The sequence below is a fragment of the Oncorhynchus kisutch genome, linkage group LG1 (genome assembly GCF_002021735.2).
Source record: "Oncorhynchus kisutch isolate 150728-3 linkage group LG1, Okis_V2, whole genome shotgun sequence".
Lineage (NCBI taxonomy): Eukaryota > Metazoa > Chordata > Actinopteri > Salmoniformes > Salmonidae > Oncorhynchus > Oncorhynchus kisutch.
The window spans coordinates 44,015,630-44,031,417 of record NC_034174.2 but is presented as its reverse complement, the minus strand read 5'-3'; the positions used below and the strand labels follow the sequence as shown (position 1 = coordinate 44,031,417).

At 41.5% G+C, this 15,788-nt stretch overlaps 1 protein-coding gene across 1 annotated transcript; it reads left to right on the top strand.

Annotated features, from left to right (window-relative positions):
* Positions 1-10,250: 10,250 nt before the first annotated feature.
* Positions 10,251-15,309, top strand: LOC109900743 (acidic mammalian chitinase). Its single transcript, XM_020496571.2, has 11 exons — positions 10,251-10,341; positions 10,951-10,987; positions 11,130-11,391; positions 11,598-11,654; positions 12,242-12,407; positions 12,692-12,816; positions 12,948-13,071; positions 13,427-13,609; positions 13,767-13,883; positions 14,064-14,196; positions 14,419-15,309. The coding sequence occupies exons 2-11, from the start codon at positions 10,963-10,965 to the stop codon at positions 14,661-14,663; spliced, it is 1,437 nt and encodes a 478-aa protein (XP_020352160.1). The 5' UTR covers positions 10,251-10,341; positions 10,951-10,962; the 3' UTR covers positions 14,664-15,309.
* The last annotated feature ends 479 nt before the right edge of the window (positions 15,310-15,788 follow it).

Sequence of the window (15,788 nt, the reverse complement as noted above, 5' to 3'; positions counted from 1 at the left end):
TACAATATTGTGAATGTTTCATTTTGCTTGTCAGTTTTTCATACTGTACCAGTCAAACGTTTGGACACACCTACTTATTCAAGGGTTTTTCTTTATTTTACTATGTTCTACATTGTAGAATAATAGTGAAGACATCAAAACTATAAAAGAACACATATGGAATCATGTAGCAACCAAAAAAGTGTTATACAAATCAAAATATATTTGAGATTCTTCAAAGTAGACATCTTTTGCATTGATGACAGCTTTGCATACTCTTGACATTCTCTTAACCAGCTTCATGAGGTAGTCACCGGGAATGCATTTCAATTAACAGGTGTGCCTTGTTAAAAGTTAAATTGTGGAATATATTTCCTTGTTAATGCATTTAAGCCAATCAGTTGTGTTGTGACAAGGTAGGGGGGTATACAGAGGATAGCCCTATTTGGCCAAAGACCAAGTCCATATTATGGCAAGAACAGCTCAAATAATCAAAGAGAATGACAGTCCATCATTACTTTAAGACATGAAGGTCAGTCAATCTGGAAACTTTCAAGAACTTTGAACGTTTATTCAAGTGCAGTCGCAGAAACCATGAAGTGTTATGATGAAACTGGCTCTCATGAGGACCGCCACAAGAAAAGGGAAACGCAGAGTTACTTGTCTGCAGAGGATAAGTTCATTAGAGTTACCAGCCTCAGAAATTGCAGCCCAAATAAATGCTTCACAGAGTTCAAGTAACAGACACATCTCTACATCTACTATTCAGAAGGGAATGCGTGAATCAGGCCTTCATGGTCGAATTGCTGCAAAGAAACCACTACTAAAGGACACCAATAAGAAGAGACTTAGTTGGGCAAAGAAACACGAGCAATGGACATTAGACCGTTGGAAATCTGTCCTTTGGTCTGATGAGTCCAAATTTGAGATTTTTGGTTCCAACGCAGAGTAGGTTAACGGAATATCTCTGCATGTGTATTTCCCACCGTGAAGCATGGAGGAGGAGGTATGATGGTGTGGGGGTGCTTTGCTGGTGACACTGTCTGTGATTTATTATTAACTCAAGGCACACTGAACCATTATGGCTACCACAACATACTGCAGAGATTCGCCATCCCATCTGGTTTGCGCTTAGTGGGACTATCATTTGTTTTTCAACAGGACAGTGACCCAACACACCTCCAGGCAAAGTGTGGCTACTTTGAAGAATCTCAAATCTAAAATATATTTTGATTTGTAACAATTGTTTTGGTTACTACATGATTCCATATGTGTTATGTCATAGTTTGATGTCTTCACTATTATTCTACAATGTAGAAAATAGTACAAATTAAGAAAAACCCTTGAATAAGTAGGTGTGTCCAAACTATGACTGGTACTGTATATAAGCTCACATATTTTATGGAACGGTCTGCCTACCCATGTCAGAGACGCAAACTCGGTCTCAACCTTTAAGTCTTTACTGAAGACTCATCTCTTCAGTGGGTCATATGATTGAGTGTAGTCTGGCCCAGGAGTGGGAAGGTGAACTGAAAGGCTCTGGAGCAACGAACCGCCCTTGCTGTCTCTGCCTGGCCGGTTCCCCTCTTTCCACTGGGATTCTCTGCCTCTAACCCTATTACAGGGGCTGAGTCACTGGCTTACTGGGGCTCTCTCATGCCGTCCCTGGAAGGGGTGCGTCACCTGAGTGGGTTGATTCACTGATGTGGTCATCCTGTCTGGGTTGGCGCCCCCCCTTGGGTTGTGCCATGGCGGAGATCTTTGTGGACTATACTCAGCCTTGTCTCAGGATGGTAAGTTGGTGGTTGAAGATGGTGTGGTGTAGGGGCTGTGCTTTGGCAAAGTGGGTGGGGTTATATCCTTCCTGTTTGGCCCTGTCCGGGGTGTCCTCGGATGGGGCTACAGTGTCTCCTAACCCCTCCTGTCTCAGCCTCCAGTATTTATGCTGCAGTAGTTTGTGTCGGGGGGCTAGGGTCAGTTTGTTATATCTGGAGTACTTCTCCTGTCCTATTCGGTGTCCTGTGTGAATCTAAGTGTGCGTTCTCTAATTCTCTCCTTTCTCTCGGAGGACCTGAGCCCTAGGACCATGCCCCAGGACTACCTGACATGACTCCTTGCTGTCCCCAGTCCACCTGGCCGTGCTGCTGCTCCAGTTTCAACTGTTCTGCCTTATTATTCGACCATGCTGGTCATTTATGAACATTTGAACATCTTGGCCATGTTCTGTTATAATCTCCACCCGGCACAGCCAGAAGAGGACTGGCCACCCCACATAGCCTGGTTCCTCTAGGTTTCTTCCTAGGTTTTGGCCTTTCTATGGAATTTTTCCTAGACACCGTGCTTCTACACCTGCATTGCTTGCTGTTTGGGGTTTTAGGCTGGGTTTCTGTACAGCACTTTGAGATATCAGCTGATGTACAAAGGGCTATATAAATAAATTTGATTTGATATGTAAAATGTTTGTATTTTTACATGAAGTTGAAGAGTGCTGTAATGTTTCAACCTGTTACCCGTGATTCATGATGGAAACAAACCTTGCATGTCATGGCACTAAAGCACATACACTGGAATGTCAGCTTGTCACTTTTATTAGCTATGATTAAACTGCATATATTAAGCATTTGATCAACGGCCCCTCTCCCCCTGCAAATACAACCATAGACATACAGTATAAGAATGTGTTAGAATCACTACAACTGTAGTTTAGCACTTTCCACTTGGTCTCAGAGAAGTTCACATTGATAGGGGGTCAAGTAATCTCACACAAGATGATGCAAACGTCCATAATGTTATTTTACTACCAGTTTACCAAGTCATTTCTAAGTTAATACCATAGACAAAAAAATAAAGCAACATTTTATATTTTAATTTCAACAAACCTGGATGTTTACCAGAAAACATGCCAAATAAAAACTGTGCTCCCATGGTCATAGTAGCTGTAACGGTTCTCTTGAGGTGAAGGAGAGGAGGACCAAAATGCAGCGTGGTTTCTATTCATGGTTCTTTAATAAAGACTCTACACATGAACAGACTAACAAACCAAGAACCGTGAAAACCTAAAAAACAGCCCTATCTAGTGCAAACACAGAGACAGGAACAATTACCCCCAAAACCCAACAACAAACAGGCTACCTAAATATGGTTCCCAATCAGAGACAATGACTAACACCTGCCTCTAATTGAGAACCATATCAGGCCAGACATAGAAATAGACAAACAAGACATCCAACATAGAATGACCACTCAGATCACACCCTGACCAAACAAAACATAGAAACATACAAAGCAAACTATGGTCAGGATGTGACAGTAGCAGAGCAGTCAGAGTGTATGCTGTGGTTTACATTGCCAACACTTATCCTCAGATAATGGCCATCAGGAGAGTAATAAGCGTCATGCCTTTGTCCAAAGTGCTGCATTATTATTACTTCCCGGATCTCTGCACATACACTTAGTGTACAAAACATTAAGAACATCTTCCTAATATTGAGTTGCAGCCCCTTTTCCCCTCAGAACAGCGCTAATTAGTCGGACTGAAAGCGTTCCACAGGGATGCCGGCCCATGTTGACTCCAGTGCTTCCCACGGTCGTGTCAAGTTGGCTGGATGTCCTTTGGGTGGTGGAACATTCTTGATACACGCGGGAAACTGTTGAGTGGGAAAAATCCAGCAGTGTTCCAGTTCTTGACACACTCAAACCAGTGTGCCTGGCACCTACTACCATGCCCTGTTCAAAGGCACTTAAATATTTTGTCTTACCCATTCACCCTCTGAATGGCAGATATACACAATCCATGTCTCAATTGTATCAAGGCTTAAAAATACTTATTTAACCTGTCTCCTCCCTTTCCTCTATTGGATTTAACAAGTGACAACAGTAAGGGATCATAGCTTTCAATCGGATTCACCTGGTCCGTCTATGTCATGGAAAGAGCAGGTGTTCCTAATGTTTTGTACATCAGCGTAGATAGCACACTTTCTGTTTACATGATTCAAATGGATTCCGAATGAGGTCATAGTGGCTAATTCATTTATGTTACAGTTTAGAAGGATGAGGCATTTAGGGTGAAAAAATATATAATTCAATAGAATCAGTATTATTATTACATGTTACCATATGTACAAATGGCACTTAATTTCAATCAAATCATTCCCAAAGATACTAAAAAGCCTTAATTAGCAGGTAATGATAATGCAATAAAGAAGTTTCAATGACATCTCAGTGTAAATCCCAGTAATGAGGGTACCAAAAAATATAGCTGTTTATGTGAACACTTCTGCATGGTGATATTGATTTCTTTCATTATGTCTAGTGGGATAAATGTGCTGTTTGTTTGCAGCCACAATGCAGCCCTGTACACAGCTAAATGCATCCCACAGGGACTGAAGTTGAGTGTTCATTCAATGTTTTAATGAAGGGCGCACAATTTAAGGATATTACAAATAGACACCAAAGTAACTGTTTTGTTATTTAAATATTGCAAAAATATATATTTTTTCTATTTTTACATGATTAATATGAACTGTCATTCATGTCACTGAACAATACAAGTCAATGTAATAAAAAAGAACAAACAAATGCAACACTGCTAGCTGTGTCATATTTTCATAAGGCTTTCATATTTATTGACAGACAGTTACTAAAGGTTGTTGCACCTCTGTTTTCTATACAGTTGAAGTCAGAAGTTTACATACACCTTAGCCAACTACATTTAAACTCAGTTTTTCACTTCCTTTCACTTCCAATTCATGACATTTAATCCTAGTAAAAATTACCTGTCTTAGGTCAGTTAGGATCACCACTTTATTTTAAGAATGTGAAATGTCAGAATAATAGTAGAGAGGATGATTTATTTCAGCTTTAATTTCCTTAATCACATTCCCAGTGGGTCAGAAGTGTACATACACTCAATTAGTATTTAGTAGCATTGCCTTTAAATTGTTTAACTTGGGTCAAACGTTTTGGTTAGCTTTCCACAAGCTTCCCACAATACGTTGGGTGAATGTTGGCCCATTCCTCCTGACAGAGAAGGTGTAACAGAGTCAGGTTTGTAGGCCTCCTTGCTCGCACACGCTTTTCAATTCTGCCAACAAATTTTCTATGGAATTGAGGTCGGGGTGTTGTGATTGCCACTCCAATACCTTGACTTTGTTGTCATTAAGCCACTTTGCCACACCTTTGGAACTATGCTTGGGGTCATTGTCCATTTGCAAGACCCATTTGAGACCAAGCTTTAACTTCCTGACTGATGTCTTGAGATATTGCTTCAATATATCCACATAATTTTCCTACAACATGATGCCATCTATTTTGTGAAATGCACCAGTCCCTCCTTCAGCAAAGCACCCACACAACATGATGCTGCCACCCCCGTGCTCCACGGTTTTCCTTCAAACATAACGATGGTCATTATGGCCGAACAGTTGTATTTTGTTTCATCAGACCAGAGGGTATTTCTCAAAAAGTACGATCTTTGTCCCCATGTGCAGTTGCAAACCGTAGTCTGGCTTTTTTATGGCGATTTTGGAGCAGTGGCTTCTTCCTTGCTGAGCGGCCATTCAAGTTATGTCGATATAGGACTTGTTTACTGTGGATATAGATACCTTTGTACCCGTTTCCTCCAGCATCTTTACAAGGTCATTTGCTGTTGTTCTGGGATTGTTTTACACTTTTCGCACCAAAGTATGTTCATCTCTAGGAGACAGAAAGCGTCTCCTTCCTGAGCGGTGTGACAGCTGCGTGGTCCCATGGTGTTTATACATGCGTACTACTGTTTGTACAGATGAACGTGGTACCTTCAGGCATTTGGAAATTGCTCCCAAGGATGAACCAGAATTGTGGATGTCTACATTTTCTTTCTGATGTCTTGGCTGATTTCTTTTAATTTCCCCATGATATCAAGCAAAGATGCACTGAGTTGGAAGGTAGGCCTTGAAATATATCCACAGGTACACCTACAATTGAATCAAATTATTTCAAGTAGCCTATCAGAAGCCATGACGTCATTTTCTGGAATTTTCCAAGCTGTTTATAGGTAAAGTCAACTTAGTGTTTGTCAACTTCTGACCCACTGTAATTGTGATACAGTGAATTATAAATGAAATAATCTGTATGTAAACAATTGTTGGAAATATTACTTGTGTCATGCACAAAGTAGATGTCCTAACAAACTTGCCAAAACGAAAGTTTGTTAATTAACAAGAAATTTGTGGAGTCGTTGAAAAACAAGTTTTAATGACTCCAACCTAAGTGTATGTAAACTTCTGACTTCAACTGTACATGACAAAGAAATAATCCCACTTAGGTGGTGATCTAATGAAAGGTGAAATGAAATATTGCTGACAACTTTATATATCTTACGTTGATTTTATTACGCACTTGAGTGCACATGTGTGGCAGAGCGCCAAAAAACTACAATTATGCTGACATTAAATATCCAAGTAAACTTTGCTCCAAGGATCTGCCAAAAACAGTTGGCAGTGACTTGACCAAATGTACCTAACAAACCACTGCCAGAAATTCATATCGTTATCATAAGAGATCAAAGTTGAAAAAGTAGACTTTTTAAATATATACAGTATTTCAGTACAGCTATGAACCTGCTGGATCAAAGACAATCAGACATGCCATAATAAAGTTGTGAAGTGTCAACTATTGAATTGTTTGGATGTTTTTGACAGCGCGGGACACAGATAGCATAATCTGAACAAATAATGGTCATTATTATCAAACTTGCCAACATAATGACTAATTAATGTGTTATCACAATTCCAACAAATGGATAGTTGTGCCAATTATGATTTAAAAAATTCTAAATGCCTGCAATACACACCGAGTGTACAAAACATTACGATCACCTGCTCTTTCCATGAAATATAGTGACCAGAGGAATCCAGGTAAAAGATATGCTTCCTTAGTAATATTACCTGTTAAATCTACTTTAATCAGCGTAGATGAAGGGAAGGAGACAGGTTAAAGAAGGATGTTTAAGCCTTGAGACAATTGAGACATGGATTGTGTATGTGTGCCATTCAGAGGGTGAATGGCAAGACAAAAGATTTAAGTGCCTTTGAACAGGGAAGGGTAGTAGTTGCCAGGTGGACCGATTTGAGTGTGTCAAGAACTGCAATGCTGCTGGGGTTTTCGCACTCAACAGTTTCCCATGTGTATCAAGAATGGTCCAACACCCAAAGGACATCCAGGCAATTTGACAACTGTGGGAAGCATTGCAGTCAACATGGGCCAGCATTCCTGTGGAGCACTTCCAAAACATGTTGTAGAGTCCATGTACCAACGAATTGAGACTGTTCTGAGGGCAATAGGGGGTGCAACACAATATTAGGAAGGTGTTCCTAATGTTTTGTACACTCACTGTATAATCCCAGCTACAGTTTTTATAATACTGTACATAACATTGTTTTGCAAATACAGAATGAACATTCTCACGGTGTATATGCTTCGTATTAATTACTTTGACCTCAAAATCTCTACTAAAATGGGAAATGAACAGAAAAGCAACATTACCAATCTAAGGTGCACTGTTGTTCATCTGTTTATGCTCAGGTTATGAAATTTCAAATAGACACCAAAGTAACTGTTTTGTTATGTAGATATTGCAAAAAATATGTATTTACATGATTAATATGAACTGTCATTCCTGTCTCTGAACAATACAAGTCAATGTAATAAAAAAGAACAAACAAATGCAACACTGCAATCTGTGCCATATTCCACAATGACAGTTTACATAAGGCTTTCATATTTATTGACAGACAGCTACTAAAGGTTGTTGCACCTCTGTTTTCTATTACTCTAATCAGTAGTCTCAGCAGTAGTAAGGGATTTGTAAATGTTGTCATTTATGTGACAAAGAAATAATCCCACTAAGGTGGTGATCTAATGAAAGATGAAATAAAATATTGCTGACAACTTTATATTTCTTACGTTGATTTTATTACGTACGTGAGTGCACATGCGTGGCAAAGCGCCAAAAAAACAACAATTCTGCTGACATTAAATATCCAAGTCAACTTTGCTCCAAGGCATCTGCCAAAAACAGTTGGCAGTGACTTGACCAAATGTACCTAACAAACCACTGCCAGAAATTCATATCGTTATCATGAGATCAAAGTTGAAAAAGTACGCTTTTTAAATACACTGCTCAAAAAAATAATGGGAACACTTAAACAACACAATGTAACTCCAAGTCAATCACACTTCTGTGAAATCAAACTGTCCACTTAGGAAGCAACACTGATTGACAATAAATTTCACATGCTGTTCTGCAAATGGAATAGACAACAGGTGGAAATTATAGGCAATTAGCAAGACACCCCCAATAAAGGAGTGGTTCTGCAGGTGGGGACCACAGACCACTTCTCAGTTCCTATGCTTCCTGGCTGATGTTTTGGTCACTTTTGAATGCTGGCGGTGCTTTCACTCTAGTGGTAGCATGAGATGGAGTCTACAACCCACACAAGTGGCTCAGGTAGTGCAGCTCATCCAGGATGGCACATCAATGCGAGCTGTGGCAAGAAGGTTTGCTGTGTCTGTCAGCGTAGTGTCCAGAGCATGGAGGCGCTACCAGGAGACATGCCAGTACATCAGGAGACGTGGTGGAGGCCGTAGGAGGGCAACAACCCAGCAGCAGGACCGCTACCTCCGCCTTTGTGCAAGGAGGAGCAGGAGGAGCACTGCCAGAGCCCTGCAAATGACCTCCAGCAGGCCACAAATGTGCATGTGTCTGCTCAAACGGTCAGAAACAGACTCCATGAGGGTGGTATGAGGGCCCGATGTCCACAGGTGGGGGTTGTGCTTACAGCCCAACACCGTGCAGGACGTTTTTCATTTGCCAGAGAACACCAAGATTGGCAAATTCGCCACTGGCTCCCTGTGCTCTTCACAGATGAAAGCAGGTTCACACTGAGCACATGTGAAAGACGTGACAGTCTGGAGACGCCGTGGAGAACGTTCTGCTGCCTGCAACATCCTCCAGCATGACCGGTTTGGCGGTGGGTCAGTCATGGTGTGGGGTGGCATTTCTTTGGGGGGCCGCACAGCCCTCCATGTGCTCGCCAGAGGTAGCCTGACTGCCATCAGGTACCGAGATGAGATCCTCAGACATCTTGTGAGACCATATGCTGGTGCGGTTGGCCCTGGGTTCCTCCTAATGCAAGACAATGCTAGACCTCATGTGGCTGGAGTGTGTCAGCAGTTCCTGCAAGAGGAAGGCATTGATGCTATGGACTGGCCCGCCCGTTCCCCAGACCTGAATCCAATTGAGCACATTTTTCTAAATGCCTGCAATACACACCGAGTGTATAAAACATTACGAACACCTGCTCTTTCCATGATATAGACTGACCAGAGGAATCCAGGTAAAAGATATGCTTCCTTAGTAATATTACCTGTTAAACCTACTTTAATCAGTGTAGATGAAGGGAAGGAGACAGGTTAAAGAAGGATGTTTAAGCCTTGAGACAATTGAGACATGGATTGTGTATGTGTGCCATTCAGAGGGTGAATGGCAAGACAAAAGATTTAAGTGCCTTTGAACAGTGAAGGGTAGTAGTTGCCAAGTGCACTGGTTTGAGTGTGTCAAGAACTGCAATGCTGCTGGGTTTTTCGCACTCAACAGTTTCCCATGTGTATCAAGAATGGTCCAACACCCAAAAGACATCCAGCCAATTTGACAACTGTGGGAAGCATTGCAGTCAACATGGGCCAGCATTCCTGTGGAGCACTTCCAAAACATGTTGTAGAGTCCATGTACCGACAAATTGAGACTGTTCTGAGGGCAATAGGGGGTGCAACTCAATATTAGGAAGGCGTTCCTAATGTTTTGTGCACTCACTGTATAATCCCAGCAGTTTTTTTACAGTTGTTTTTTTACAGTTTTTATAATACTGTACATACATTGTTTTCCAAATACAGAATGAACATTCTCATGGTGTATATGCTTCGTATTAATTACTTTGACCTCAAAATCTCTACCAAAATGGGAAATGAACAGAGAATCAACATTACCAATCTAACACTGTGCACTGTTGTTCATCTGTTTATGCTCAGGTCATGTGTCTTCTTACACATGACCTGAGTCTTATCTGTCTTGCTTAGTGTTTCATAGCTGATTACTGTACATTACCTGGCCTGTCATAAATTAATCACCACCCCAGTCCAGACTCTTCTGTACTTATCTGATTGTATTGCACATTTGTTTAACCCCCCCTCCCATTTGGTTCCATGGGGGCCCACCCACCCGGGGGCCCACCCACCCGGGGGCCCACCCACCACTGGATAAACGATATAAAAAGCCAGGCTTAACTTCTCATCACTGACGGTTTCTTCGGTGAAGTTCCCACGGTAAGCTTAGAAGGAAACTCACTAGTGACAGCTGACAGTTTCCTTGGTCATATTAGGACCAACTTGATTCATTGTGTAATTGGATAAATGGACCTTCGATGTTAGTAACGATTTTGTTTCAGTAGCTAGCAACTGTTGCTTTCAATGTCTTGGTCTGTATACCTTTAGTCTCTGGCTATTATTTGTATTGGACTCAACAACTGATGCAATATAGCTATTGGAAAGAATTTAGTGTGAATCTAAGTACATTGCTAAATTAGTTTAGTAAATCATTTAACTACATCAATGTAGTAATGAGAGTCAGTGAATGCACAAATTATTATTTAACAATTATTTAAATATTTAAATACTGTGGCACTTGTTTAGGACAGTACCCTGTGCAGTGCAGTGGGTAATGTTAATTTAATGGGGAAATGTGAGTGGTGGTAGTTTATTGTTGTTCTGTCTGTTGTGAGCAGGTAATGTTCAAAACCTTGCATCAGTTCCATGCTGGCGTAACCCAGTGTAAACATCCTGATTACAGGTCCAAGTATCATTGTTGAAAATATCTCTCTGTCTGTCTGTCTCTCACTCTCTCTCTCTTACTCTCTCTCTCTCTTTGTCTCATAGCAAATAGTCAAGATGTCTACGCTGACAATCTTAGCAGGTGACTATGACTCCATCATTTACATCAGGCACTATCACTGCCTTCTATCGTGCAATAAAATGATACGCTTTGACAAATGTTTTTGGGGCTATTTACATAGACATTTGCTTAACCTTTCAAATCTCTTTCTCACTCGCTCTAGGCTTGTGCCTGGTGCTGTGCCAGTTTGGCGCTTCCACCTCAGTTTCCACCACAGCTGCTGCTTCTCCCAAAATGGTGTGCTACTTCACCAACTGGTCTCAGTACAGACCAGACAAAGGGAAGTACAAGCCCGAGAATGTGGACGCCCACCTGTGCACTCACCTGATCTACGCTTTCTCCATCCTCAACCACCGCAATGAGCTGGCCACCTACGAGTGGAATGATGACGTCCTCTACAAGTCCTTCAACGCCTTGAAGACCAAGTAAATAGCTCGCTTCACAACTTATTAGTGTTGGTGTTGAATGAGGAATTTAGTTTCCCAAGTGTCCAGGGATATTTCTTTGGTTTTATTAATCCCTCCTCTGAACTGGAGCTTGTTTAAGCAGCCACTTGCAGAGTTATCAATCTACTCATATACAAAATTGCTGAATAATCTCAACCCCTCCTCTCTTTGCCATCTCTCTGCAGGAACCCTCATCTTAAGACTCTGCTGGCCGTCGGAGGATGGAACTTTGGTTCTTCCCAGTGAGCACCTCCCTTAGTCATGCTACAGGGCTATGAAAAGCACCATACACAATTACTTAGATTTAGAGTATCTGCAACAGTACCTACTGTATCGTAGTGTTTGTGAGATAATCTCTGCAGCTACATTTAGGTTCTCTGGAACTGTGTTAACTATAGCTGCAAGGGCACGTGAAATAACACAACTATCATGTTTTTCAGTGTAGATGCTGTTCAAAGTGCTTTTGACAGAGGACAACACGTTTGTGTTGTCAAGATAACTTTGATCATGACTATCAGTACTATATGACTACTGGTATCTGTACTAATTTACGTTTAGTACACTTTAGCAACTATATGGTGTATTATGTTATGGCGTCATAATAGAACCTTGATCATCTCTCAGGTGTTCCATCATGTATATAGAAAACTCTCAGTTAACCCAGAACTAAAATCTTGCATAATTTGGTCATATGCTTGATTTATATTTCCCTAGTTTGTCCATGAGAGACTAGCAAGTAGTATATCTGTGGAAATAGTAAGGTAGTATTTAGAAACCATATGGTGTATTGTAATACAGCCTCATGATAAAACCGTCTTCCTCTCCTCAGGTTCTCCATCATGGTGAGTAATGCTGCCAACCGTCAGACATTCATCCAGTCGTCCATCAGCTTCATGAGAACCCATGGTTTTGACGGTCTGGATCTGGACTGGGAGTACCCCGGGGCCCGAGGGAGCCCCCCGGAGGACAAGAAGAGGTTCACTCTGCTCTGCCAGGTGGGTGTGGCTCCTCCACTACAGTTATTACTCAATGATAGTCATGTAGATAGATAAATGGTTTGGATGTATATAGTGCTTTTCCAAGCGTTCAAAGAGCTTTACAAAAATAAGATAAACTCTCCTTATTCACTAGCATACTGGGGGCATACTATTCATATATTCACATGATCCCCATAATACGTCTTCACTGTGCATCCCCAACCCTCTCTGACACATGATGTTGTGTGTGTGTGTTTGCGTGCGTGCGTGCGTGTGTGTGTGTGTGTGTGTGTATTTTACAGGAGCTAGTGGCAGCCTACGCAGCTGAGGCCAAGTCCACCGGTAATGCCCAGCTCATGCTGACCGCTGCCGTGTCCGCTGGAAAGGGAACCATCGATGCTGGATATGAGATTGCCGAGATTGCCAAGTGAGTCTGCCGGCCATTTTGAATAACAAAAGTTTCCTGAGGTCAATCAGTTTAAATAGCTATGGCGCTTTAGAAACAGTTTCCAGGTGCCATTTGTTCTCAGTGGTTATAGTTTGTGCGTGCGTCTCCAGGTCTCTGGACTTCATCAACGTGATGACCTACGACTTCCACGGAACTTGGGAGAAATTCACTGGACACAACAGCCCCCTGTATCGCGGTGCTCATGACGAGGGAGAGCTTATCTACTTCAACACTGTAAGGAAAAATAACACACAGACTGACAGAATCTTTATCAGTGTGTATAATGATACTGTTGTAAACTCATAGTATGCAAGTAGTGTGTTTAAAACCCTTGTCATTCCATCTTTATAAAGGAAAATGGGTTTTAAACATCATACAGCATACTGATGTTATTTACTTATAATGGTGTGGTATAATCGTGAAATTTGCTACATATTTTCACCATGATAGAAAAAGTATAGTGCCACTTTACTGTGGTGTGCTATTCCACAACAATAAATACTCTAGCACTGCTGAAGTACTTGCTACATTTCTCACTTCTCTCTCCATCCATCCCTCCAACTCTCTTAACCCCCTCTTTCTCTCTCAGGACTACGCCATGAAGTACTGGAGAGACAATGGCACCCCAGTGGAGAAGCTGAACATGGGCTTCGCCACCTATGGTCGTACCTTCCGCCTGACATCAACTGACACCAGCGTTGGAGCACCAGTCAGTGGCCCTGCCTCCGCCGGGCCCTACACCCGCGAAGCTGGCTTCTGGGCCTACTATGAGGTGAGAGCCTGGCTGCTGGGGGCCAAAACATTCAACACCAAAATGTTAAGCAAAGTTAGAAATCCACTTTTCATTGTTATTCCAAGAATGCTGTACAACGGAGACCTATGCATGAGTTTTTCACAAAACAAACTCCCTTTTTGTGTGTTTTGTTCAGATCTGCACCTTCATAAATGGTGCAACAGTTGAGATGATTGCAGACCAGATGGTTCCCTATGCCTACAAGGGCAATGAGTGGGTTGGATTTGACTCCAGGCAGAGCTTTGAGACCAAGGTCATTTCCCCTAATCAGTTTACATAATATTGTAATTTAGATAAGACATCTTTGTCCATAGTCATTAAAGTGGTCAACAAAAAGTCTGGTATGATACTTCTGTGACATATCCTCTAAATATATTCACCCTCTCTATCTATGTCTATCTACCGCGGTCTCCTCATTCGATCCGCTGCACAGGTCCGCTACATGAAGGACAACAAGTTTGGCGGTGCCTTTGTGTGGGCCCTGGATCTTGATGACTTCGCCAACCAGTTCTGTGCTGAGGGCAACCACCCTCTGTTGGGACATCTGCGCAAACTTCTTGACATCGGTAAGCCTGAAGTTTTAGTGAAGGAGCAAACCTGATATTCAAAAGCTAAAGTGTAATCTGAAATGAATCAACTACTAGACCAGATTATCCCACTGTGTGATGGTCCACTATAATAAATCCAGTCAGATGAAATAATGTCCCGAAATGACATCACTGTTTCATCACCTCAGCTCCCTCCTTCATGGTAAAACCCTCTCTCCTTTTATTTTTCCTTCCATCCAGTACTACCCCCTCTGCCCCCTACCACCACCCCCAAACCTGGCTCAGTAACCACCACCCGCCCCACAACCACCGTCACCACCCACGCCCCTGGGACAGGTTTCTGCAACGGAAAGCCTGATGGCATCTACGCCAACCCAGACGACATCACCACCTTCTACATGTGCGCCCATGGCCTCACCCACCTCAAAACCTGCAGCAACGGCTCGGTCTTCGACCCCGGCTCCAAGATCTGCGTGTGGCCTTAAGCTCGTTGTGAGGAAGTAAGGGTGTGAATTAGCATCGCTAATGCCAACGTTGTATTTACCAACTTTAAATTTGACTGCACTGCCCCTTTAATTTACTTTTGGGAAATAAATATTTCCACAATATGAGGTCAAAATAACACTAGGAAATGGTAAAATGTTATGATAATGCCCTTTAGCGTACACTTGGAATTTCAGCCTGTTCAGATGGGATGGAGTTTTTGGTCCACAACTTGACATCACAATCTGATCTGATTATTCTGACCAATGACCAGTCATCTTTTATTTGCATATGTATCCTCCTCCTTGGGGTAAATTGGGTAGGCTCTAGATTCTAGACCATAGAGATTCTACTAAATTAGTATTTTAGTTTCTAACTGTATGGTCTTGATGCTCCTATCCGCCAATCAGGGCTGTGTATGTAAATATATTTAAATTTGTATCAACACGCCCACATGACCAGACTGAGTATTTCAAATGGAAAAAGAGGCACAGGGAAACAATATATTTAGTTATTTTATTAGTTATATTCATGAAAAACACAGTGATTTATTATACATACAGTGAGGATTTGAAAATGTAATTAAAAAGACTGCATCAGGGATTTAAAGATGCTATATTAAACTTTTTGGGTGACCCAACAAATTCACATAGAACTGTGAGTTATAGATCTGTCATGCTCATCGAAAGCAAGTCTAAGAAGTGGTAGATCTGTTCTATGTGTGGTATTTCTATACTTCTGATGCTCAAGTTTAGTTTTTGCGTCTTTTACTTTCGGTTTTGTACACCAGCTTCATACAGCTGAAAATATATTTCACAGTGGTTTAGATGGTACAATGATTCTCAACACTATACTTGCATGTTTTGTCACATAAACTGAAATTAGGCTAATTAACATCCCAGAGAGATTTTTTATTTTAAACCTTTGCAATCTCAATCAAATGCACATACACACATCATTTGAACACAAAACACAAAATTAAAAAATATATTTAGAAATAAATTGCAGTGTAATATTCCTTAGTTCACCAACATTTTTGGACTGACATATATCGTGACATTTTAGGTTATGTTTCTATGTACAGGACAGTATACAACAGCCCTTAGCTATGTGAGCAGCAGTCGGGT

What these genes read in the sequence shown, in the direction of transcription:
- LOC109900743 (XM_020496571.2), top strand. Translation starts at nt 10,963, where the DNA reads ATGTCTACGCTGACAATCTTAGCAG. An exon ending in TTCAACGCCTTGAAGACCAA is followed by an intron (nt 11,392 to 11,597) that starts GTAAATAGCTCG and finishes ATCTCTCTGCAG; the next exon opens with GAACCCTCATCTTAAGACTC. An exon ending in GCGCAAACTTCTTGACATCG is followed by an intron (nt 14,197 to 14,418) that starts GTAAGCCTGAAG and finishes CCTTCCATCCAG; the next exon opens with TACTACCCCCTCTGCCCCCT.